The sequence below is a fragment of the Dendropsophus ebraccatus genome, chromosome 5 (assembly GCF_027789765.1).
Source record: "Dendropsophus ebraccatus isolate aDenEbr1 chromosome 5, aDenEbr1.pat, whole genome shotgun sequence".
Taxonomy (NCBI): Eukaryota; Metazoa; Chordata; class Amphibia; order Anura; family Hylidae; genus Dendropsophus; species Dendropsophus ebraccatus.
The window spans coordinates 4,478,452-4,499,025 of record NC_091458.1 but is presented as its reverse complement, the minus strand read 5'-3'; the positions used below and the strand labels follow the sequence as shown (position 1 = coordinate 4,499,025).

The 20,574-nt window shown below is 50.1% G+C and overlaps 2 protein-coding genes across 4 annotated transcripts in view; both read right to left on the bottom strand.

Annotated features, from left to right (window-relative positions):
• Positions 1-20,574, bottom strand: part of LOC138792194 (olfactory receptor 51E1-like) — a 52,535-nt gene that overhangs the window by 10,572 nt on the left and 21,389 nt on the right. The window contains exon 1 of one of the 3 annotated variants that reach the window (XM_069969328.1): positions 15,639-15,686. The exons of 1 other annotated variant lie outside the window; for it this stretch is intronic. The gene's annotated coding sequence lies outside the window, so the exon portion shown is untranslated. Of the gene's footprint in view, positions 1-1,364; positions 1,451-15,638; positions 15,687-20,574 lie in introns of those variants that run through there. One more of the 3 variants, XM_069969324.1, reaches the window with a different exon arrangement.
• On the bottom strand, positions 18,385-19,320 carry LOC138793338 (olfactory receptor 51G2-like). The gene has a single exon (XM_069971865.1). It carries the CDS (start codon positions 19,318-19,320, stop codon positions 18,385-18,387), a length of 936 nt encoding a protein of 311 aa, XP_069827966.1.

The window sequence follows — 20,574 nt, the reverse complement described above, 5'->3', positions numbered from 1 at the left end:
AACTGTCTCTGAGCCTTTGTAGTACCGCCTCTGGGTCCCATTGGCCCGCCAGCTGACATCTTCTGCTGGAATACAGATATGTCATGTACACTGCTCTCACAGCTGCAACAACATGGCCTGGTTGAGCGATTGCCTGCTTAGTCAGTCAGTGTCTGAAGCGGTATCTCTCCTCAGTAACTGACTGGCTGAGCAGGCAATCACTCATCCGGGCCATGATGTTGCAGCTGGAAGAGCTGCAGGTTGCCCAACGGTACGGGCTGAGGAGAGGTGAGTTTACTTTGTCTTTTCCCTCACTCCCCCACCTTCCTCACATTTTTCAGTCTCATGGTTCGATTTGTAAGTTAGTGAATTGTACACAAAAATTTGCAAACCTGGCGAACTGAATTATTTTAAACTTTGCTCCTTCTTGCTGGTGGCCCCGCACATAGCCAGCGTAGGGGCCACCGCCCAGTTGGGGCCTCCTGTCTAGGACAGTCCATCCCATTAGGTAGGCAGAGTGGGCTGGGGACAGTTAGCGCTCACTCTTCCCCTATGGACATTACACCTGTATTATTTGTGAGGTCCACATGTTTTATGGGACATTTTTGTTGCTTTTTTTAGTATCTAAAGACAAAACATATAAAAAATAGAAAATCATGGAGATTTGTTGGTAGGATGAGGATACAAAGGATGAGTCCTGCAGGAACATGAGTAAGGAAGGTAATGGGAAGGCCGATTCATAAAGGCCAGAGAGGTCGATGGATACACAGACTGAAGGCAGGAAGGACACGAGGAACGAAAGCGATGGTGAGAGGGGAAGGTCAGCTCCATCCCCAGACATAGTTACAGCTGAGGCTGAAGGAAAAAGTCTGACTCCATGTGAGGTCACTACAACTCTAAGGAGAGGTCGGCGGTGACATCACTACAACAGAAATGTGGGGTCAGTGATGACATCACTGGTCTATTATTACCGGCCCAGGACTCAGATGTGACCTCTGCACCCCCTACAGTTATTCCCAAGGTTACTCCTACAGAACTACACTGTGTAATAATACCTGTAGGCCTCCATTACTATTATCACTGCTACTGCCTATGCTGCCGCTACTTCTATGACTATAGTAACATCTATCATTCTATCTTAGGACAGTCAGGCTCCAGTCACTATACTCATTCATAATGAAGGAGAGGACTGACACACTGTAACAAAGCCCTCAGCACATGATGGATATGATGATAAAACCTCCAGTATTATACAGTCCTGATGATGAGACCCATCCACAATCTACACTATACACACATGAGCCCTGCAGTAAGACTATAATATACTCCTATAATACATCCAGCATACAGGGGGGTCTTATCAGGGGACGGCCATGGGCACTCACCTGGGCTCCTGCGCTCCAGAGGTCTATGCGGCAGATGTGCTCGGCTCCCGACACCAGGACATTTATAGGGAGCGATGGAGCCGAGTGCTGGGAATACACGGCCATCACTGGTGGAGCATCCAGGGAAATCAGCCACGGCATAAACACCAGGGCGGATGTCATCTATTTACAGGAGAGGACTCGGGGGTCATCTATTTACAGCAGAGGACTCGGGGGTCATCTATCTACAGGAGAGGACTCGGGGGTCATCTATCTACAGGAGAGGACTCGGGGGTCATCTATCTACAGGAGAGGACTCGGGGGTCATCTATCTACAGGAGAGGACTCGGGGGTCATCTATTTACAGGAGAGGACTCGGGGGTCATCTATCTACAGGAGAGGACTCGGGGGTCATCTATTTACAGGAGAGGACTCGGGGGTCATCTATTTACAGGAGAGGACTCGGGGGTCATCTATTTACAGGAGAGGACTCGGGGGTCATCTATTTACAGGAGAGGACTCGGGGGGGGGGGGTGTCATCTATCTACAGGAGAGGACTCGGGGGTCATCTATTTACAGGAGAGGACTCGGGGGTCATCTATTTACAGGAGAGGACTCGGGGGGGGGGGTCCTCATATATCTACAGGAGAGGACTCGGGGGTCATCTATTTACAGGAGAGGACTCGGGGGGGGGGGGGGTCCTCATATATCTACAGGAGAGGACTCGGGGGTCATCTATTTACAGGAGAGGACTCGGGGGTCATCTGTTTACAGGAGAGGACTCGGTGGGGGGGGGGGGGTATCTATTTACAGGAGAGGACTCGGTGGGGGGGGGGGGGGGGTCATCTACTCAATGGTGACAACTTTTTTTATTTCTAAAATTAAAGAACATTTGTCAGTACCCTGCCCCCGTTATATAGAAATTGTTGTTGTTGTTATTATTATATTTAGAGATGAGCAAATCAGTCAAAACATCATTTATTAGGTTCATGAATTGTAGCGGAGGTTTGAGGTTATTGCTGCAATAGTCGGACTCTAATACAATACAGCTGTGACAGTGCCAAAAACTGCAAAATGTCATTAACGTTAATCAGCCAGTCAATCACTTTCTTCAATTATTTTAATTATTTGAAAAAAAAAAATAGCCCCCCAATGAATAACATGTAAAGTAATCTTACTGTAAGGTGAGGTGAATGGGAGATTTAGCTGCCAAAAAACAGCTGAACACCTGGCCAATTTGAATACAAATAAACGGGAAAACCCGACCTGCAGAAGCCCGGACCATGGGATAGAGAATGATGGAGCCTGGATATGTCGTCCTCTATGGCCCAAAGAAGTTTCTGCCCAATGTGGCTACGATCACCCAGGCTTCGCAGGTTAAGGACAGCCTGACAGCGCTGGTCTTGGCAGCATTGGTACACCACAGGGACAGGGTGTGATTACAGGGTGAGGTGTTGGAGGCAGAAAAAGAAGTGTCAGTGTAATGGCCACAAATAAATCTAGGAAGCGATGTGGTGTAACCTCCATTCCTTCTCTCGGCAGGACATTTATCCAGTGGTCAGTCACAGACATATACCGTCCCTGGCCATAGCTGAAACTCCAGATGTCCGTGCTTAAGTGCGACCCATTCGAGAAAGAGAATCACAACTGCCATTCCTCTTCTGCAGGTACGGTATGTGTGCAGAGATTGAAAAAATCTTTCCCCCATCTCGCTCTACCCTGCCGTCTAATCTGTCAATCACTTTCAATGGCTGCTCCCTGTCCCCTGTCCCCCAAGTCCGCTGCCTCGTGATGACCTCTGACTCAGCCCTGTCTTTAAAGGGAACCTGTCCCCCCCCCGTGCCCGGGTGACAGGCTCCCGACCCCCCGTTAGAGCCCCCTATACTTACCTAATCCCGCCGGGTCCCGCTTCTGTAGGTGGTCAGGTCACGGAGATCTCAGCTGCTGCAGCCCGGCGCGCGCGCTGAGAGATGAGTCCAACACCCATAGAGAATGACAGGAGAGTCCAGCGCTCCGTCATTCTCTATGAGAGTTGGACTCATCTCTCAGCGCGCGCGCCGGGCTGCAGCGGCTGAGATCTTCATCACATGACCACCTCCAGAAGCGGGACCCGGCGGGATTAGGTAAGTATAGGGGGCTCTAACGGGGAGTCGGGAGCCTGTCACCCCGGCAGGGGGGTGACAGGTTCCCTTTAAAACCACATATTCAAGCCCTGACCACTTCCTGCCGCCTGCTGACCACCTCCTGTCACCCCCCTGACCACCTCCTGCCGCCTGCTGACCACCTCCTGTCACCCCCCTGACCACCTCCTGCCGCCTGCTGACCACCTTCTGTCACCCCCCTGACCACCACCTTCCGCCTGCTGACCACCTCCTGTCACCCCCCTGACCACCTCCTGCTGACCACCTCCTGTCACCCCCCTCACCACCTCCTGCTGACCACCTTCTGTCACCCCCCTGACCACCTCCTGCTGACCACCTTCTGTCACCCCCCTGACCACCTCCTGCCGCCTTCACCTCAAAAACATTTCCAGAATCCGCTCTTTTCTCACCCCTGACTCCACAAAACTGCTGGCCCATGCTCTCATTATTTCCCGCTTGGACTACTGTAACATCCTCCTCTCTGGCCTCCATCTAACTCCCTTGATCCCCTCCAGTCTATCCTTAACTCTGCTTTCCGACAAATCCACCTTTCCCCTTGCTTTGCATCTGCCTCTCCCCTCTGCCAATCCCTCCACTGGCTCCCATTGCCCAACGTATTCACTTTAAGTTGTTGACCATGACTTACACGGCCGTCCACAACCTGTCGCCTCCGTACATCTCTGGCCTGATATCCCGCTATTGTCCCTCACGCAACCTTCGATCTTCCAGTGACCTCCGTCTACGCTCCCCCCTTGTTCACACAACCACCTCCATGACTTTGCCCGAGCCTCCCCCATACTCTGGAACTCGCTACTCCGACACATCCGGCTCTCATCCACCATCAAGTCCTTCAAAAGTAACCTGAAAACTCATCTCTTCAAACTAGGCTACAACCTACAACTAGATTTGCATTTCCAGGGAAATACATAGTGCTTGAAAAGAGCGCCCCTTTACCAGTGACTTCCAGAGCGCCCCTTTACCAGTGACTCCTAGAGAGCCCCTTTACTAGTGACTTCCCTGGGTGCCATCCCTTTAAAAGCAACTTGGGTCCCGTCCCATTAAGAGCAACTTGGGTCCCGTCCCATTAAGAGCAACTTGGGTCCCGTCCCTTTAAGAGCGACATGGGTCCCATCCCTGTAAGAGCGAATTGGGTCCCATCCCTTTAAGAGCGACGTGGGTCCCGTCCCTTTAAGAGTGACATGGGTCCCGTCCCTTTAAGAGCGACTTGGGTCCCGTCCCTTTAAGAGCGACATGGGTCCCGTGCCTTTAAGAGCGACCTGGGTCCCTTTAAGAGTGACATGAGTCCCATCCCTTTAAGAGCGACATGGGTCCCTTTAAGAGCGACATGGGTCCTGTCCCTTTAAGAGCGACTTGGGTCCCATACCTTTAAGAGCGACTTGGGTCCCTTTAAGAGCGTCATGGGTCCCGTCCCTTTAAGAGCGACTTGGGTCTCATCCCTTTAAGAGCGACTTGGGTCCCGTCCCTTTAAGAGCGACCTGGGTCCCGTCCCTTTAAGAGCGACCTGGGTCCCTTTAAGAGCGACTTGGGTCTCATCCCTTTAAGAGCGACTTGGGTCCCGTCTCTTTAAGAAAGTCATGGGTCCCGTCCCTTTAAGAGCGACTTGGGTCTCATCCCTTTAAGAGCGACTTGGGTCCCGTCCCTTTAAGAGCGACCTGGGTCCCGTCCCTTTAAGAGCGACCTGGGTCCCTTTAAGAGCGACTTGGGTCTCATCCCTTTAAGAACGACTTGGGTCCCGTCTCTTTAAGAAAGTCATGGGTCCCGTCCCTTTAAGAGCGACCTGGGTCCCGTCCCTTTAAGAGCGACCTGGGTCCCTTTAAGAGCGACTTGGGTCCTTTTAAGAGCGACTTGAGTCCCTTTAAGAGCCGTCTCTTAAAGAGACCCAGGTCGCTCTTAAAGGGACCCAGGTCGCTCTTAAAGGTGCCAAGGTCGTTCTTAAAAGGGACTCAGGTCGATCTTAAAAGGACCCAGGTCGCTTTTAAAGGGATGAGACCCAAGTCGCTCTTAAAGGGACGGGACCCATGACTTTCTTAAAGGGACGGGACCCAAGTCGCTCTTAAAGGGACCCATTTCACTCTTAAAGGGACCCAAGTCGCTCTTAAAGGGACCCAGGTGGCTCTTAAAGGGACCCAGGTGGCTCGTAAAGGGACCCAGGTGGCTCTTAAAGGGACCCAGCTGGCTCTTAAAGAGACCCGGGTAGCTCTTAAAGCCACCCAGGTCGCTCTTAAAGGGATCCAGGTCGCTCTTAAGGGATCCAGGTCGATCTTAAAGGGACCCAGGTTGCTGTTAAAGGGACCCAGGTTGCTCTTAAAGGGACCAAGGTCGCTCTTAAAGGGACCCAGGTCTCTTTTAATGGGACCCAGGTCGCTCTTAAAGGGACCCATTTCGCTCTTAAAGGGACCCAGGTCGCTCTTAAAGGGACCCATTTCACTCTTACAGGGACCCAGATCGCTGTTAAAGGGACCCAGGTCGCACTTAAAGGGACCCATTTCGCTCTTAAAGGGACCCAGGTCGCTCTTAAAGAAACATATCTCTCTCTTAAAGGGACCCAGGTCGCTCTTAAAGGGACCCATTTCACTCTTACAGGGACCCAGATCGCTCTTAAAGGGACCCGGGTCGCTCTTAAAGGGACCCAGGTTGCTCTTAAAGGGACCCATTTCACTCTTAAAGGGACCCAGGTCGCTCTTAAAGGGACCCATTTCACTCTTAAAGGAACCCAGGTCGCTCTTAGAAGGACCCAGGTCGCTCTTAAAGGGACTTAGGTTGCTCTTAAAGGGACCCAGGTCGCTCTTAAAAGGACCCATTTTGCTCTTAAAGGGACCCATTTTGCTCTTAAAGGGACCCAGGTCGCTCTTAAAGGGACCAATTTCGCTCTTAAAGGCACCCATTTCGCTCTTAAAGGAACCCAGGTCGCTCTTAAAGGGACCCATGTCGCTCTTAGAAGGACCCAGGTCGCTCTTAAAGGGACTTAGGTCGCTCTTAAAGGGACCCAGGTCGCTCTTAACCCCTTTACGCCCTGATGCCGGTAAGGACGTTCAGAGCGGGGCCGCACGGCGACCCCGCTCTGAACCGCTGCGGTCCCGGGTGCCGCTTATAGCCCGGGACCGTAGGTATTAGTGGGCACGGTCCGATCGCCGTGCCCGCTAATACAGTAATCAGATGCAGCTGTCAAACATGACAGCTGCATCCGATTACCGGATTCAGCCGTTCCCTGGTGTCTAGTGGTGGAGATCGCTCCCCCGGGATGTTATCCCGGAGGAGCGATCTCCGTTACTGAAGCCGGCCGGGGACCGCTCCAAGATGGCGCCGTCCCCGGCTCGGCACTCGTTTACTTCCGGCTGCAGCAGCCGGAAGTAAACGAGTGCCTATCTCATGGATCTCTGCAGCATATCTATGCTGCAGAGATCTCTATGAGAGATCAAAGCACTTATACTAGAAGTCCCCCAGGGGGAATAACCCTAACCCCAGGGGGGGAATAACCCTAACCCCAGGGGGGAATAACCCTAACCCCAGGGGGGAATAACCCTAACCCCAGGGGGAATAACCCTAACCCCAGGGGGGAAATAACCCTAACCCCAGGGGGGGAATAACCCTAACCCCAGGGGGGGAATAACCCTAACCCCAGGGGGGAATAACCCTAACCCCAGGGGGGGAATAACCCTAACCCCAGGGGGGAATAACCCTAACCCCAGGGGGGGAATAACAATAACCCTAACCCCAGGGGGGAATAACCCTAACCCCAGGGGGGGAATAACCCTAACCCCAGGGGGGAATAACCCTAACCCCAGGGGGGGAATAACCCTAACCCCAGGGGGAATAACCCTAACCCCAGGGGGGAATAACCCTAACCCCAGGGGGGAATAACCCTAACCCCAGGGGGAATAACCCTAACCCCAGGGGGGCTTCTAGTATAAGTGTAAAAGTAAAAAAAAAACTGTTGTTAATAGTAAAAAGCCCCCTCCCCTAATAAAAGTCTGAATCACCCCCCTTTTCCCAGGTTATAAATAAAAGTAAACAAATAAATAAATAAACATGTTTGCTATCGCCGCACACGTAATCGCCCGAACTATTAATTAATCACATTCCTGATCTCACACGGTAAACGGCGTCAGCGCAAAAAAATCCCAAAGTGCAAGATTGCGCATTTTTGGTCGCATCAAATCCAGAAAAATTGTAATAAAAAGCGATCAAAAAGTCGTATATGCGCAATCAAGGTACCGATAGAAAGATCATATCATGGCACAAAGAATGACACCTCCCCCAGCCCCATAGACCAAAGGATAAAAGCGCTATAAGCCTGGGAATGGAGCGATTGTAAGGAACGTATATTTGTTGACAATGGTTTGAATTTTTTACAGGCCATCAGATACAATATAAGTTATACATGTTACATATCATAGTAATCATAACGACTTGAGGAACATATATAACAAGTCAATTTTACCCCAGGGCGAATGGCGTAAAAACACATTTTCCCCAAATAAACAAAATGCTTTTTTTTTTTCAATTTCACCACACTTTGAATTTTTTTATGGTTTCGCAGTGACTTTATGCAAAAATTCAGCCGTCATTGCAAAGTACAATTAGTGACGCAAAAAATAAGGGGTCATGTGGGTCTCTAGGTGGAAAAATGCAAGTGCTATGGCCTTTTATGCACAAGGAGGAAAAAACTAAAACGCAAAAATCGAAATTGGCTCTGACCTCTAAGAGGTTAAAGGGACCCAGGTTGCTCTTAAAGGGACATATTTCGCTCTTAAAGGGACCCATTTTGCTCTAAAAGGGACCCAGGTCGCTCTTTAAGGGACCTATTTCGCTCTTAAAGGGACCCAGGTCGCTCTTAAAGGGACCAATTTCGCTCTTAAAGGGACCCAGGTCGTTCTTAAAGGGACCCATGTCGCTCTTAGAAGGAGCCAGGTCGCTCTTAAAGGGACCCAGGTCACTCTTAAAGGGACCCAGGTCGCTCTTAAAGGGACACAGATCGCTCTTAAAGGGACCCAGGTCGTTCTTAAAGGGACCCATGTCACTCTTAGAAGGAGCCAGGTCGCTCTTAAAGGGACCCAGGTCACTCTTAAAGGGACCCAGGTCGCTCTTAAAGGGACACAGATCGCTCTTAAAGGGACCCAGGTCGCTCTTAAAGGGACCAATTTCACTCTTAAAGGGACCAATTTCATGCTTAAAGGGACCCATTTCGCTCTTAAAGGGACCCAGGTCGCTCTTAAAGGGACCCATTTCCCTCTTAAAAGGACCCAGGTCGCTCTTAAAGGGACCCATTTCACTCTTAAAGGGACCCAGGTCGCTCTTAAAGGGACCCAAGTCGCTCTTAAAGGGACCAATTTCACTCTTAAAGGGACCCAGGTCGCTCTTAAAAGGACCCATTTTGCTCTAAAAGGGACCCATTTCGCTCTTAAAGGGACCCAGGTCGCTCTTAAAGGGACCCATTTCCCTCTTAAAAGGACCCAGGTCGCTCTTAAAGGGACCCATTTCACTCTTAAAGGGACCCAGGTCGCTCTTAAAGGGACCCAGGTCGCTCTTAAAGGGACCCATTTCCCTCTTAAAAGGACCCAGGTCGCTCTTAAAGGGACCCATTTCACTCTTAAAGGGACCCAGGTCGCTCTTAAAGGGACCCAAGTCGCTCTTAAAGGGACCAATTTCACTCTTAAAGGGACCCAGGTCGCTCTTAAAAGGACCCATTTTGCTCTAAAAGGGACCCAGGTCGCTCTTAAAGGGACATATTTCGCTCTTAAAGGGACCCAGGTCGCTCTTAAAGGGACCAATTTCGCTCTTAAAGGGACCCAGGTCGTTCTTAAAGGGACCCATGTCGCTCTTAGAAGGAGCCAGGTCGCTCTTAAAGGGACCCAGGTCACTCTTAAAGGGACCTAGGTCGCTCTTAAAGGGACACAGATCGCTCTTAAAGGGACCCAGGTCGCTCTTAAAGGGACCAATTTCACTCTTAAAGGGACCAATTTCATGCTTAAAGGGACCCATTTCGCTCTTAAAGGGACCCAGGTCGCTCTTAAAGGGACCCATTTCCCTCTTAAAAGGACCCAGGTCGCTCTTAAAGGGACCCATTTCACTCTTAAAGGGACCCAGGTCGCTCTTAAAGGGACCCAAGTCGCTCTTAAAGGGACCAATTTCACTCTTAAAGGGACCCAGGTCGCTCTTAAAAGGACCCATTTTGCTCTTAAAGGGACATATTTCACTCTTAAAGGGACCCAGGTTGCTCTTAAGGGGACCCATTTTGCTCTTAAAGGGACTCAGGTTGCTCTTAAAGGGACATATTTTGCTCTTAAAGGGACATATTTCACTCTTAAAGGGACCCTGGTCGCTCTTAAAGGGACCCAGGTCGCTCTTAAAGGGACCCATTTAGAGCGAATTGGGTCCCTTTAAGAGCGACTTGGGTACCGTCCCTTTAAGAGCAACTTAGGTAATTCCCCTTACACTGCGGCTTGGGTACCGTCCCTTTTAGGAGCTGCTAGGGTACTGCCCCTTTAAGAGCGGCTTGGGTACTGTTCCTTTAAGAGCGACTTGGGTACCGGCCCTTTAAGAGCAGCTTGGGTACCGTACCTTTAAGAGGGGCTTGGGTACTGTCCCTTTAAGAGCGGCTTGGGTACCGTCCCTTTAAGAGCAGCTTGGGTACCGTACCTTTAAGAGCGGCTTGGGTACCGTCCCTTTTAAGAGCGGCTTGGATCCCGTCCCTGCCACACGCCTGCCTCAGCTCTGCTATTTTACTGACTGACCTTTGCTACTTATAATGGTAAAGATCATTGCTCGGTTACCATGACAACCTTACTCATGTCAGGGAGACAAAATGGTTAAGGACCTTCCATATATTACATCTTCTATTGGCCAACAGTGGACATGTGACTGTGGATGGTGTGATACATTGCCTGACGAGACCTTAGAGTTCCTATTGGCTGCTATATTTCAGCTATTTGCATATGTGCTGTGATTGGCTGTTAGCGGTTAGAGTGTGGCCATTATTTTCTATGGGAAATTTGGGGTCTTTAAACGTAAATTTCTTAAAAACGACAAATCCGATCGAAACGAAAAATAGATAGCACACCACACACCGCCGAGGGCTTCGAAACGCAGTCTGTGGTTCGGTCTGTATTACGCGCAGAAAAATGGCTGGAAGAAGAAGAAGAAGAAGAAGAAACGGAAGAAGAAGAATACGGATTACAATGTAGGGATTATCAAGCACTATAATAACTCTGCATCACACTGACTGGCTGCACTTTACCTGCTGTTTCTCTCCCTGTACTCTCCCTCGCGGGCAGGCTCCTCTTCCCCTATGTACTAGTCGGCCATTTGCCTTCATGTAATGTTTTTGATCTTGTATTGTTCCTGTCTGTTACCCCCTATCGCTTGTATAGCGCTCTGGAATGAAGGGTGCTCTATAAATAAATAATAATAATGATGATAACAACCAACTCCTATTTACCTATGTCCCCAGAAGTTGAATGGGTCTAGAGTAAGTCCACAAACATCGATGTTGAGGGGCAGATAGTCATGGACCATGGTCTTAAGGCCGTCTCTGTGTGTCATAATCAGGTGGTAAAAATTGATTGCCAAATGTCACCCAGTAAGGTTTGACCACCCTGCCTGCTGCTGCGGCTACTTGTGATTCTATTGCTGCCGCGTTGCTGACGCTGTTCTACTATCAATCTCTGTGGGTGGAAGGAAATTGCTCACTTTGGTTTTGTAACGTGGATCATGGAGGGTTGCCACCCAGTGATCGCTGTTCATTTTTATTGCCTTGATGCGTGGATCGTGTTGGAAGTAATGTAGCATCCAGGCACTCATGTGTGAGATGCTACCGGGATCTCCCAAATCCGGGGTCGAGGGGAAATAACAGGATCTTCCTCCTCCTCCTCCTGTAATCTGTGCCAACCTCTTACCAGTGAAGGTTAATGAGTACCGGTGGTGTCCACCCCTGCCTCCTCATCCTCCTCCACTTGTATATCCTAAATCTCACCAGAGCCCTGGCTAGCCTCATGCGCTTTACCGTGGGAGCTGTACTGCTGTCCTGCAGCTGCCCTCAACCTCGAACCACTGCCTAAAGGAGACCTATACAACTGTGAAACAGTTTGGTCCTCTACATCCTCCGCCCTCCTCCATCACTGCTGAGACCTGCTGCCGCAGAGTGCCTAACGCTTGTTCCAGTAAAGATATCACCAGAACAGTGATGCTGATAAGGGCATCGTCTCCACTGACCATTTTGGTGGCCTCTTCAAAACTGGCAAGGATGGTGCACACCCCAAGGTCCGCACCACTGCTAGTCAGGCCATGTGACATTTCGCACTGTATAATGGCATTACTCTGCTGCCACAACCGCTGGAGCATGTGGAGCGTGGAATTCCAGAGTGTTGCCACATCACAGATGAGATGGTTAACGGGGAGGCCAGGATCACGTTACAACGCTGCCCAATATGCTGAAGCCAAGGGCCAATGGTGCGAATGCCGGAAGTGAGAACTAAGTGTTACCACTGGAGAGGATTTAGGGAGAACAGCAGGTACAGGTTGTGAGAGAAAGACCCAACTACATCGCGCATCTCTCCCTGGGACAGCGAGCTGAAGGAAGAGGAAGAAAGCCCAGAAAGAGACAGTGTATGGTCTGAGGAGAGGAGACCCCCACCTGTACTGACCAGTGCTGTATCAGAGGAGAGAAGACCCCCACCTGTGCTTGCCAGTGCTATGTCAGAGGAGAGGAGACCCCCACCTGTGCTGGCCAGTGCTGTATCAGAGGAGAGGAGACCCCCACCTGTGCTGGCCAGTGCTGTATCAGAGGAGAGGAGACCCCCACCTGTGCTGGCCAGTGCTGTGTCAGAGGAGAGGAGACCCCCCACCTGTGCTGTATCAGAGGAGAGGAGACCCCCACCTGTGCTGGCCAGTGCTGTGTCAGAGGAGAGGAGACCCCCACCTGTGCTGGCCAGTGCTGTGTCAGAGGAGAGGAGACCCCCACCTGTGTTGGCCAGTGCTGTATCAGAGGAGAGGAGACCCCCACCTGTGCTGGCCAGTGCTATGTCAGAGGAGAGGAGACCCCCACCTGTGCTGGCCAGTGCTGTATAAGAGGAGAGGAGACCCCCACCTGTGCTGGCCAGTGCTGTGTCAGAGGAGAGTAGACCCCCCCACCTGTGCTGTATCAGAGGAGAGGAGACCCCCACCTGTGCTGGCCAGTGCTATGTCAGAGGAGAGGAGACCCCCACCTGTGCTGGCCAGTGCTGTATCAGAGGATAGGAGACCCCCACCTGTGCTGGCCAGTGCTATGTCAGAGGAGACCCCCACCTGTGCTGGCCAGTGCTGTATCAGAGGAGAGGAGACCCCCACCTGTGCTGGCCAGTGCTATGTCAGAGGAGAGGAGACCCCTACCTGTGCTGGCCAGTGCTGTATCAGAGGAGAGGAGACCCCCACCTGTGCTGGCCAGTGCTGTGTCAGAGGAGAGGAGACCCCCCACCAGTGCTGTATCAGAGGAGAGGAGACCCCCACCTGTGCTTGCCAGTGCTATGTCAGAGGAGAGGAGACCCCCACCTGTGCTGGCCAGTGCTGTATCAGAGGAGAGGAGACCCCCACCTGTGCTGGCCAGTGCTGTGTCAGAGGAGAGGAGACCCCCCACCTGTGCTGTATCAGAGGAGAGGAGACCCCCACCTGTGCTGGCCAGTGCTGTGTCAGAGGAGAGGAGACCCCCACCTGTGCTGGCCAGTGCTGTGTCAGAGGAGAGGAGACCCCCACCTGTGCTGGTCAGTGCTGTGTCAGAAGAGAGGAGACCCCCACCTGTGCTGGCCAGTGCTGTATCTGTGTCAGAGGTAACAGAGAGAGACCTGACAGCTGAGAGAGGAAGGACTGAGCCCCGACATGACTCCCCAGCTCCTGTGTGTCCAGTGAGGTGGATCCTGCCACCCACTCCCTCAGTGAGATCCTTCCTAAATGATGCTGCTCCATGTTGGAAACCTGTACTGAGCCTGGTGTGTAGATCAGCAGCAGTTTGAGTAACCCTTTGTATCCTGGCTGGTGAAGCTGTGGCTGGACAGTGACAAAGAATCACAGTTTAGACCTTGTTGGAATCTGTTCTGTTCACAAGAGCTGTGACCTTGTGAACACAGTGACACTTTAAGTACACCAACAATTTTAAAGCACACTGACATCAGCAGTAACTGGGCCCCAATGTATAGACATTTATCTGACTATCAGTCATGAGTGTGTACTGAGCTAGTGGGGGGTTTCCAGAGTCAGCCCCTGGCAGAATAGTGAAGACCTCCTGCATACCATGCAAGTTCTTATCAAGACTCAGATAAAGGCACTGCACTTAGTGAGAAGGTAAAACAAACCAAAAACCCCTCCTACACTGGAAGATCTATTAGGGGGTTTCACATAAGACCTCAAGCCTTCTTCAGGAGACAGTCAAGACCTGGGTAGCATTTAAGAAATTTCTGCTCAATCAGTTTCATGACGTGTGCCAGACAAGGCACATGCCTAAGTCTGCCGATCTTAAGGGCAGCATGGAGATTGCTTGCGTTGTCACACACCACCCTACCTGGTGCCAGGTTCTTAGCACCCAGCCAGTGGTCGGTCTCAGTGCGCAGAGCCCTCCACAGCTCTTGACCTGTGTGTTGACGGTCTCCAAGACAAATTAATTTAAGAATGGCCTGGTTTCTCTTGGCACGAGATGTTACCTGTCGGGGTAGGGGATCCTGGCTGTGCACCATCCCAGCAGATTTGGAGACTGTCGACGGAAACCCAGAGGCACCAGAGGCAGTGTCAGCCACCAAAGTCACCCAGTGAGTAGCCAGGGATATGTAACGACCTTGACCGTGCTTACTGAACCACGTGTCTGTAGTCAGATGAACTTTGGTGGACACAGATGCAGCCAACGTGCTTGATATATTTTCTGCAATGTGCTGGACCAAGGCAGGGACAGCTTTTCTTTCAAAGAAATGCCTGCTAGGCATCTGATACTGGGGGCATGCCAGGGCCATGATGTGGCGGAAGCCATCTGTATCCACCAGGCAGAAAGGCAACATTTTCAAAGCCAACAGCCTGGCAATACCGAAGTTAAGTTTTTTGGCTTTGGGATGGTTGGGGTGAAAGCATTTCTTATGATCCCACACCTGGTACGCAGAAGGCTGGCTGCCGGACTGGTTGCTGTACGGAGTGCAGGTCACACTGGTGGTAGGAGAAGGAGTGGACTGTGTTGCTGGTGGTGGAAAGCGGCCAACAGTATCAGGTACTGGAGACGGTGCTTGGTCATGCTGCACCGGCACGTTGGCAGCAGAGGGCCGCTTTGGCTTGGAAGTGGAGGAGGAGGCAGTAGATGTGACGGTATTTGGAAGCCCAGGACCTGTGTGGCCTTTTTTCTCGGAGTGACTATTACACAGCAATTCATGCTTTCCCTGCATGTGCCTGTTCATGCTTGTGGTACTTAAACACTTCTCATTTTTACCTCTACTGACGCGTTGCCGGCAAATACAACATATCACCTCACTATGAGAATCAAAGGCTTGATCAAAAAAGGCCCAGGCTTCACAGGTTCGGGACCTCTTAGACGGCGAAAACCTAGTACCGGTCTCCCTGCTGCCACCACTTACCATGTTTGGCGCAGTAATATCAGCGGACTTGTGCGACCACCCTTTCTAAAGGTCGGACCCGCACTGTCACTACCCCATCCTCCACTGATGATGCTCCAAAGATCTAGTTGGATCCGCAATGTCGTCGTCGTCGTCGTCGTCGCCGCCGCCGCCGAAGAGGTCAAATTGCTGTAGTCAGGGTCCGATAACCGCTGAAGAACAGATTTATTATTGTTCAGTAATAAGGTGCACAGGGAAATGAGCAAGAGATGACAGGCCTGACGGTCCTGCAAGTCGACGCGATGTTCGACTCAAACTTAACTTTTCTTGAACGGTTCGAGAAACACTAATAATGAGTTCCCAACTTCCAAATTATGTGACTATGTGACATGTATTTTTATTTATATACTCCACTTAATGCCATAAACATATAACGTAAAAATTACATGTATAGGCAAAAAACTAAGAAAATTGTGCTAAACATAGCGAGTGCTTGACTTTACAAAGACTCCACTTTCAGAATACCAGTGAGGCCTGGTACCTGTGGTTACCTGGATACCTGTGAGATCTAGTACCTGTGATTACCTGGATACCAGCGAGGCCTAGTACCGGTGGTTACCTGGATACCAGGGAGGGCTTCTATCTGTGGTTACCTGGATACCAGTGAGGCCTAGTACCTGTGGTTACCTGGATACTAGTGAGGCCTGGTACCTGTGGTTACCTGGATACCAGTGAGGCCTGGTACCTGTGGTTACCTGGATACCAGTGAGGCCTGGTACCTGTGGTTACCTGGATACCAGTGAGGCCTGGTACCTGTGGTTACCTGGATACCAGTGAGGCCTGGTACCTGTGGTTACCTGGATACCTGTGAGATCTAGTACCTGTGGTTACCTGGATACCAGCGAGGCCTAGTACCTGTGGTTACCTGGATACCAGCGAGGCCTAGTACCGGTGGTTACCTGGATACCAGTGAGGGCTTCTATCTGTGGTTACCTGGATACCAGTGAGGCCTAGTACCTGTGGTTTCCTGGATACTAGTCAGGCCTGGTACCTGTGGTTACCTGGATACAGTGAGGGCTTCTATCTATGGTTACCTGGATACCAGCAAGGCCTAGTACCGGTGGTTACCTGGATACTAGTGAGGGCTTCTATCTATGGTTACCTGGATACCAGTGAGGGCTACTATCTGTGGTATCATGTTTCAGACCTGCAGCTATTCTCAGGTATAAGGAATAACAGCAGCAGAACCTCAGGTAATTCACCTTTTCTTTTTTCTATATGTATTGTAATGAATATATAGTAGAACAAAACAGTTTTGGTAGAATAAGCTTTATATTATTTGGACATCATAGATTGGCAGTAGACATGTAGTGCCACATGTAGGGGGACATTTATGAATAGTCCGTCTGAGGCGTACGCCAGGGAGAAGGTTTACAGATGCTGGATCCCCTGCTCACCCGATGGGTGGGCAGGGGGAACTCAAGGGGGGGGGGCACGGCAAGGTGGGGAGGAGGCATGGCCTCCTCCCGCGCCGCATTTATCTAGATGTAAATCATGACCCAAATCTACACCTGCTGGAAGCAGGTGTAGATTTTGTGTGCCAGGCACAGGTTCGGGTGCCCGGCTGGCCGGATTCAATAAGAGGCGCGCGCCTCTTAGTGAATCTGGCGGGGGAAAAGGGGGCAGGGCCTAAGTTAAGACCGTTGTACTAGTATGCCGGTCTTCATAAATTCCCCCCGTAGTTTCTTCCTGTCTTAACACACCCAGGTAAAACTAGTTTGTTCAGGTTTTCTAGCTGCATTCTCTGCTGCAGCCACTAGGTGTCTCACTCCCCCTGTGCACAGCTGCAGTGAATATGTAAAAGGACTATGTTGTCTATATGGTTGTTTTATTGAGCAGACACTCTGTACACTCCTCCCCTCTCTCTTACACACTTCCTGTCACACCACCCTATAAAAGGTAGTGATTTCCTGTTAGGTGGGCAATTGTAGTTCTGTTTCTTCTATAGAGTGGGTAGGACACAAGACACTGGTACCTGCTGCAGTGACTTAAGCAGGCCTGGCTTAGGCCAGAACCCTGAACAGGGACTACATCTCTCTTCTTTGTTAGGAGCAAGTAACTAGCTAGATGCAGTGCTAAACAAGAGGTGGGGTAACCGGGATCATAGGAGAGACCCCCTTGCCTACGCTGAGGATTTTTCAGTCAGAACAGTCACCCCCTATGGAAAAGGGACTCATCCCCAGTAAAGCAAAGCATCAACTAGGTCTACGTACTATAATGACAGATGTTTGTCCACTTGGGGTTAGGCTTCAGTAAGAGCTGCACCCAGAGACAGAGGCCTGGGACTCATTCTACCTCTCAGGGCAGTCATCCATACTGGGAGGCAGAAGGTGGTCAGATAAAAGAACTGAGACTTATTTAAATGTGAATTCGAACAGTTCACTACAAAATTCAAGTATCGTTCTTTACCTACAGAGTCCCCTGCACCTCTTTCTCTCTCAAGTCTTCACCCTCTCTTCTATCACTATCTGCTCAAGTATTTTTGCACTAGTACAAGTACCAGAACTGTTCTTTTAGTCTTGTATTGCACTAAGTATTTTTCAGTAAAAGTTAAGCACTCTCACTTCCACCTCACAATAGTTCTACCCCGTGTGTGTGGGGGTGGGTGTTACCTCTCCTGGCCACTGTGACAAGTAGCCTGAAAACACTGGAGTCCACCAGCTGCACACAATATCTGCACTCGAACCCTCGGCCACAGCAGACGGGGGGTCAGGGGTATTGGGTGCTCCGTAGCCTGACCTAATAGGGTCCCCGTGGTTATTACAATATCTGTAGATCACCTCAGAGGCTGAGACCATATATTCTGCATACTGTGCTCTAAAACAATCATTACATCACTAATATAATAGTAATATAATGACAAGAAATTAGACATGAGAACCACGCACCTTACACTACAGGAACAGCTATTCATCTATTACTGCTGACACCCAGCCTGTATATCATGTGTATAGGGAGGTAGTCACAGCCCCGCCCCCTATACTGTATATCATGTATACTGAGAGGTAGTCATAGCTCCACCCCCTGTATATCATGTGGACTTCTGGCCTCTTTACAAGCACTGTAGACTCTAAACAATCAGAGAAGTCACATAGACAGCAGCGGGACCTGACCGGCATGAACTCGGAAGTAGTGCCACATCGTGGGAACACGACCAGCTTGGGTATGTAGATGTCTATGCTTTTCACATAACCACCATAAACATTAGACTTAGGGTAAGATGTCTTCTAGATTTCAGTGGGTCGACTTATCAAGACTTCATCAGATGACTAAGAAGCGGAAGGTTCTGTGGAAGCTCTCACGTATCTGACGACTCCTGATGCTGTAAATTATTGGGTTGAGCATTTGTGGGATGAATATGTAAGAATTGGTAACAAAGTCTATAAAAACTGGAGATGCGTGAATATTAAACCTGTGGATTACCGATAGCGCCACCATCGGAGTGTAGAAAATGCAGACGGCACAGAGATGTGACACACACGTGTTAAATAACTTGTACTGCTCCCGCTTGGAGGTGACGTGAAGGACCGATCTAATGATCAAGACGTAGGAAATTGCAATAAGGATCAAGTCTACAGTGGCGGAGCCCACAACTGCAATAAGGCCATATACGATGTTGAAGGTATTGGTGCCATCACACGCCAACTTCATCACGTCTTGGTGCAAACAGTATGAGTGGGACAGGACGTTCCCCTTACAGTATGGAAGGAATGGAAGACTGCTTACTGCTGGTAGGAATAATGTTCCTCGGATGAGGGAGATCAGAATGATCTTGGCCACCACTTTGTTGGTAAGAATGGCTGTGTACCTTAGAGGGTGACAGATGGCAACAAAACGGTCATAGGCCATGGCTGCCAAGAGTGAAGACTCAGTGAGGGTTACTAAATGGATGAAGAACATCTGTAGGAGACATACCTGAGACTGAATGTCATGGTGATGGAACAAGAAGATACTGAGCACCGAGGGGCTTGTGAGCAGTGAGAAGGAGATGTCAATGACGGCCAGCATGGACAGAAACAGGAACATTGGCTGACGGAGCTTGTAGTCACAATAGATCACCTGGAGGACTAGACCGTTCCCGGTGTAGGAGACAAAGAACATGAAACACATAGGAATGGAGATCCAACCATAGATGTCCTCCTGTCCCGACAAACCCATGAGGTAGAAAGTGGTGGGAATATGGCTGCTATTCAACATGGTGGTCTGCAATGTCAGGAGACACCCTCCTTCTAATGGATGGAAGGAAGTTCAGGAAGTTCAGAAAGGTTCCATAGATAGGTGAGCCACCATGGTCAGGCTTCTGGATGCAGTCTCTAATACCAAAGGAAAGAAGAGTTTAGAACATTTTAGGGTCTATTTAGTTGGATAAAAACAGTCCGATATGAGTTGTGATGATTGTACAATATATATGTGATGGGTAGTAAAGGGCCAGGCAGGGAGATGTGCTGCCGGCAAGCAATGAACTTTATTCTCACAGAGAAGATGAGATCAACCTAAGAAAGAACAGGTGCTTGTTTGTCCGCTGATCCCTGGACCTATAAGATGGTTATAATGCCAATAATTCCTGGTTGTTCCTTTTGCCTGGCCTCTAGTTGTCCTCTCCCCCGACCACCAGTGGCATAGTAAAATTGTGGAATTGTAGTACTGTGTGTGTTGATGTGCCACTGTACAGCTTAGCCAACGATGTAACTGTTGTGACGCCTAGTCCAGCACACAGGTGTGATCTTGGTACCTGCTGTGTGTTGTGACTGGCTGTATTCCTCTGAAACGGTCGGTGACCTGCTGGGCTGTGATGAGTCCCTTGGGCCCTTGTCACTGTAGTCCTGATTGGCAATTGACCCACCCGGACCATCAGTACCGCCACCCATAGAAAGGGGAAATATGACCCAAATTGTGTGGCGGATGAGTATAGGTGCTGGTGCGGAGGAAAAGATGACTGAGTCCCAGTGAATAAATAGAACAGCTTAACTGTGCAGTCTCTGAATAATACAGAACACTTTGGCAGCAAATAGATAATCATCATACAGACTTTAGTGCTTCACTTGAAAGAGAGAGGTAGTTGTAGGGGTGCTTGTAAAGTTGAGAGTTTAGAGTAGAGTGGAGCAGCGTAGAGGAGTTTGTCAAGGGTGTCCCAACCCAAAGTAGTACTGTGCTCTGCCGGAACTTTAGATAAATACTTGAGACTTGAGAGTGAGAAGTTAACTTGAACCTGTGTTTAGACTGATGTCTGACCACCTTCTGCCCTACAATGTCTAGCTTCCTATCCTAATAGGGTGATACAAGTCCCAGCCATGGTTACCTGGGTGAAGCTAAGTGTCCGAGCCTTCCCGGTGTCACTTGTACTGCGAGATAGGATATGTAGACCTTCTGGTATCTTTTTTCTATCCAGGCTAGTTCCTCTTGTAGCTTAGGATACTGAGCTGCACTTTGTAGAATGGTTCTCGGCGTGAG

Excerpts from the sequence above, each read along its gene's own strand:
- LOC138793338 (XM_069971865.1), bottom strand. The coding sequence starts at position 19,320 with ATGTTGAATAGCAGCCATATTCCCACCACTTTCTACCTCATGGGTTTG.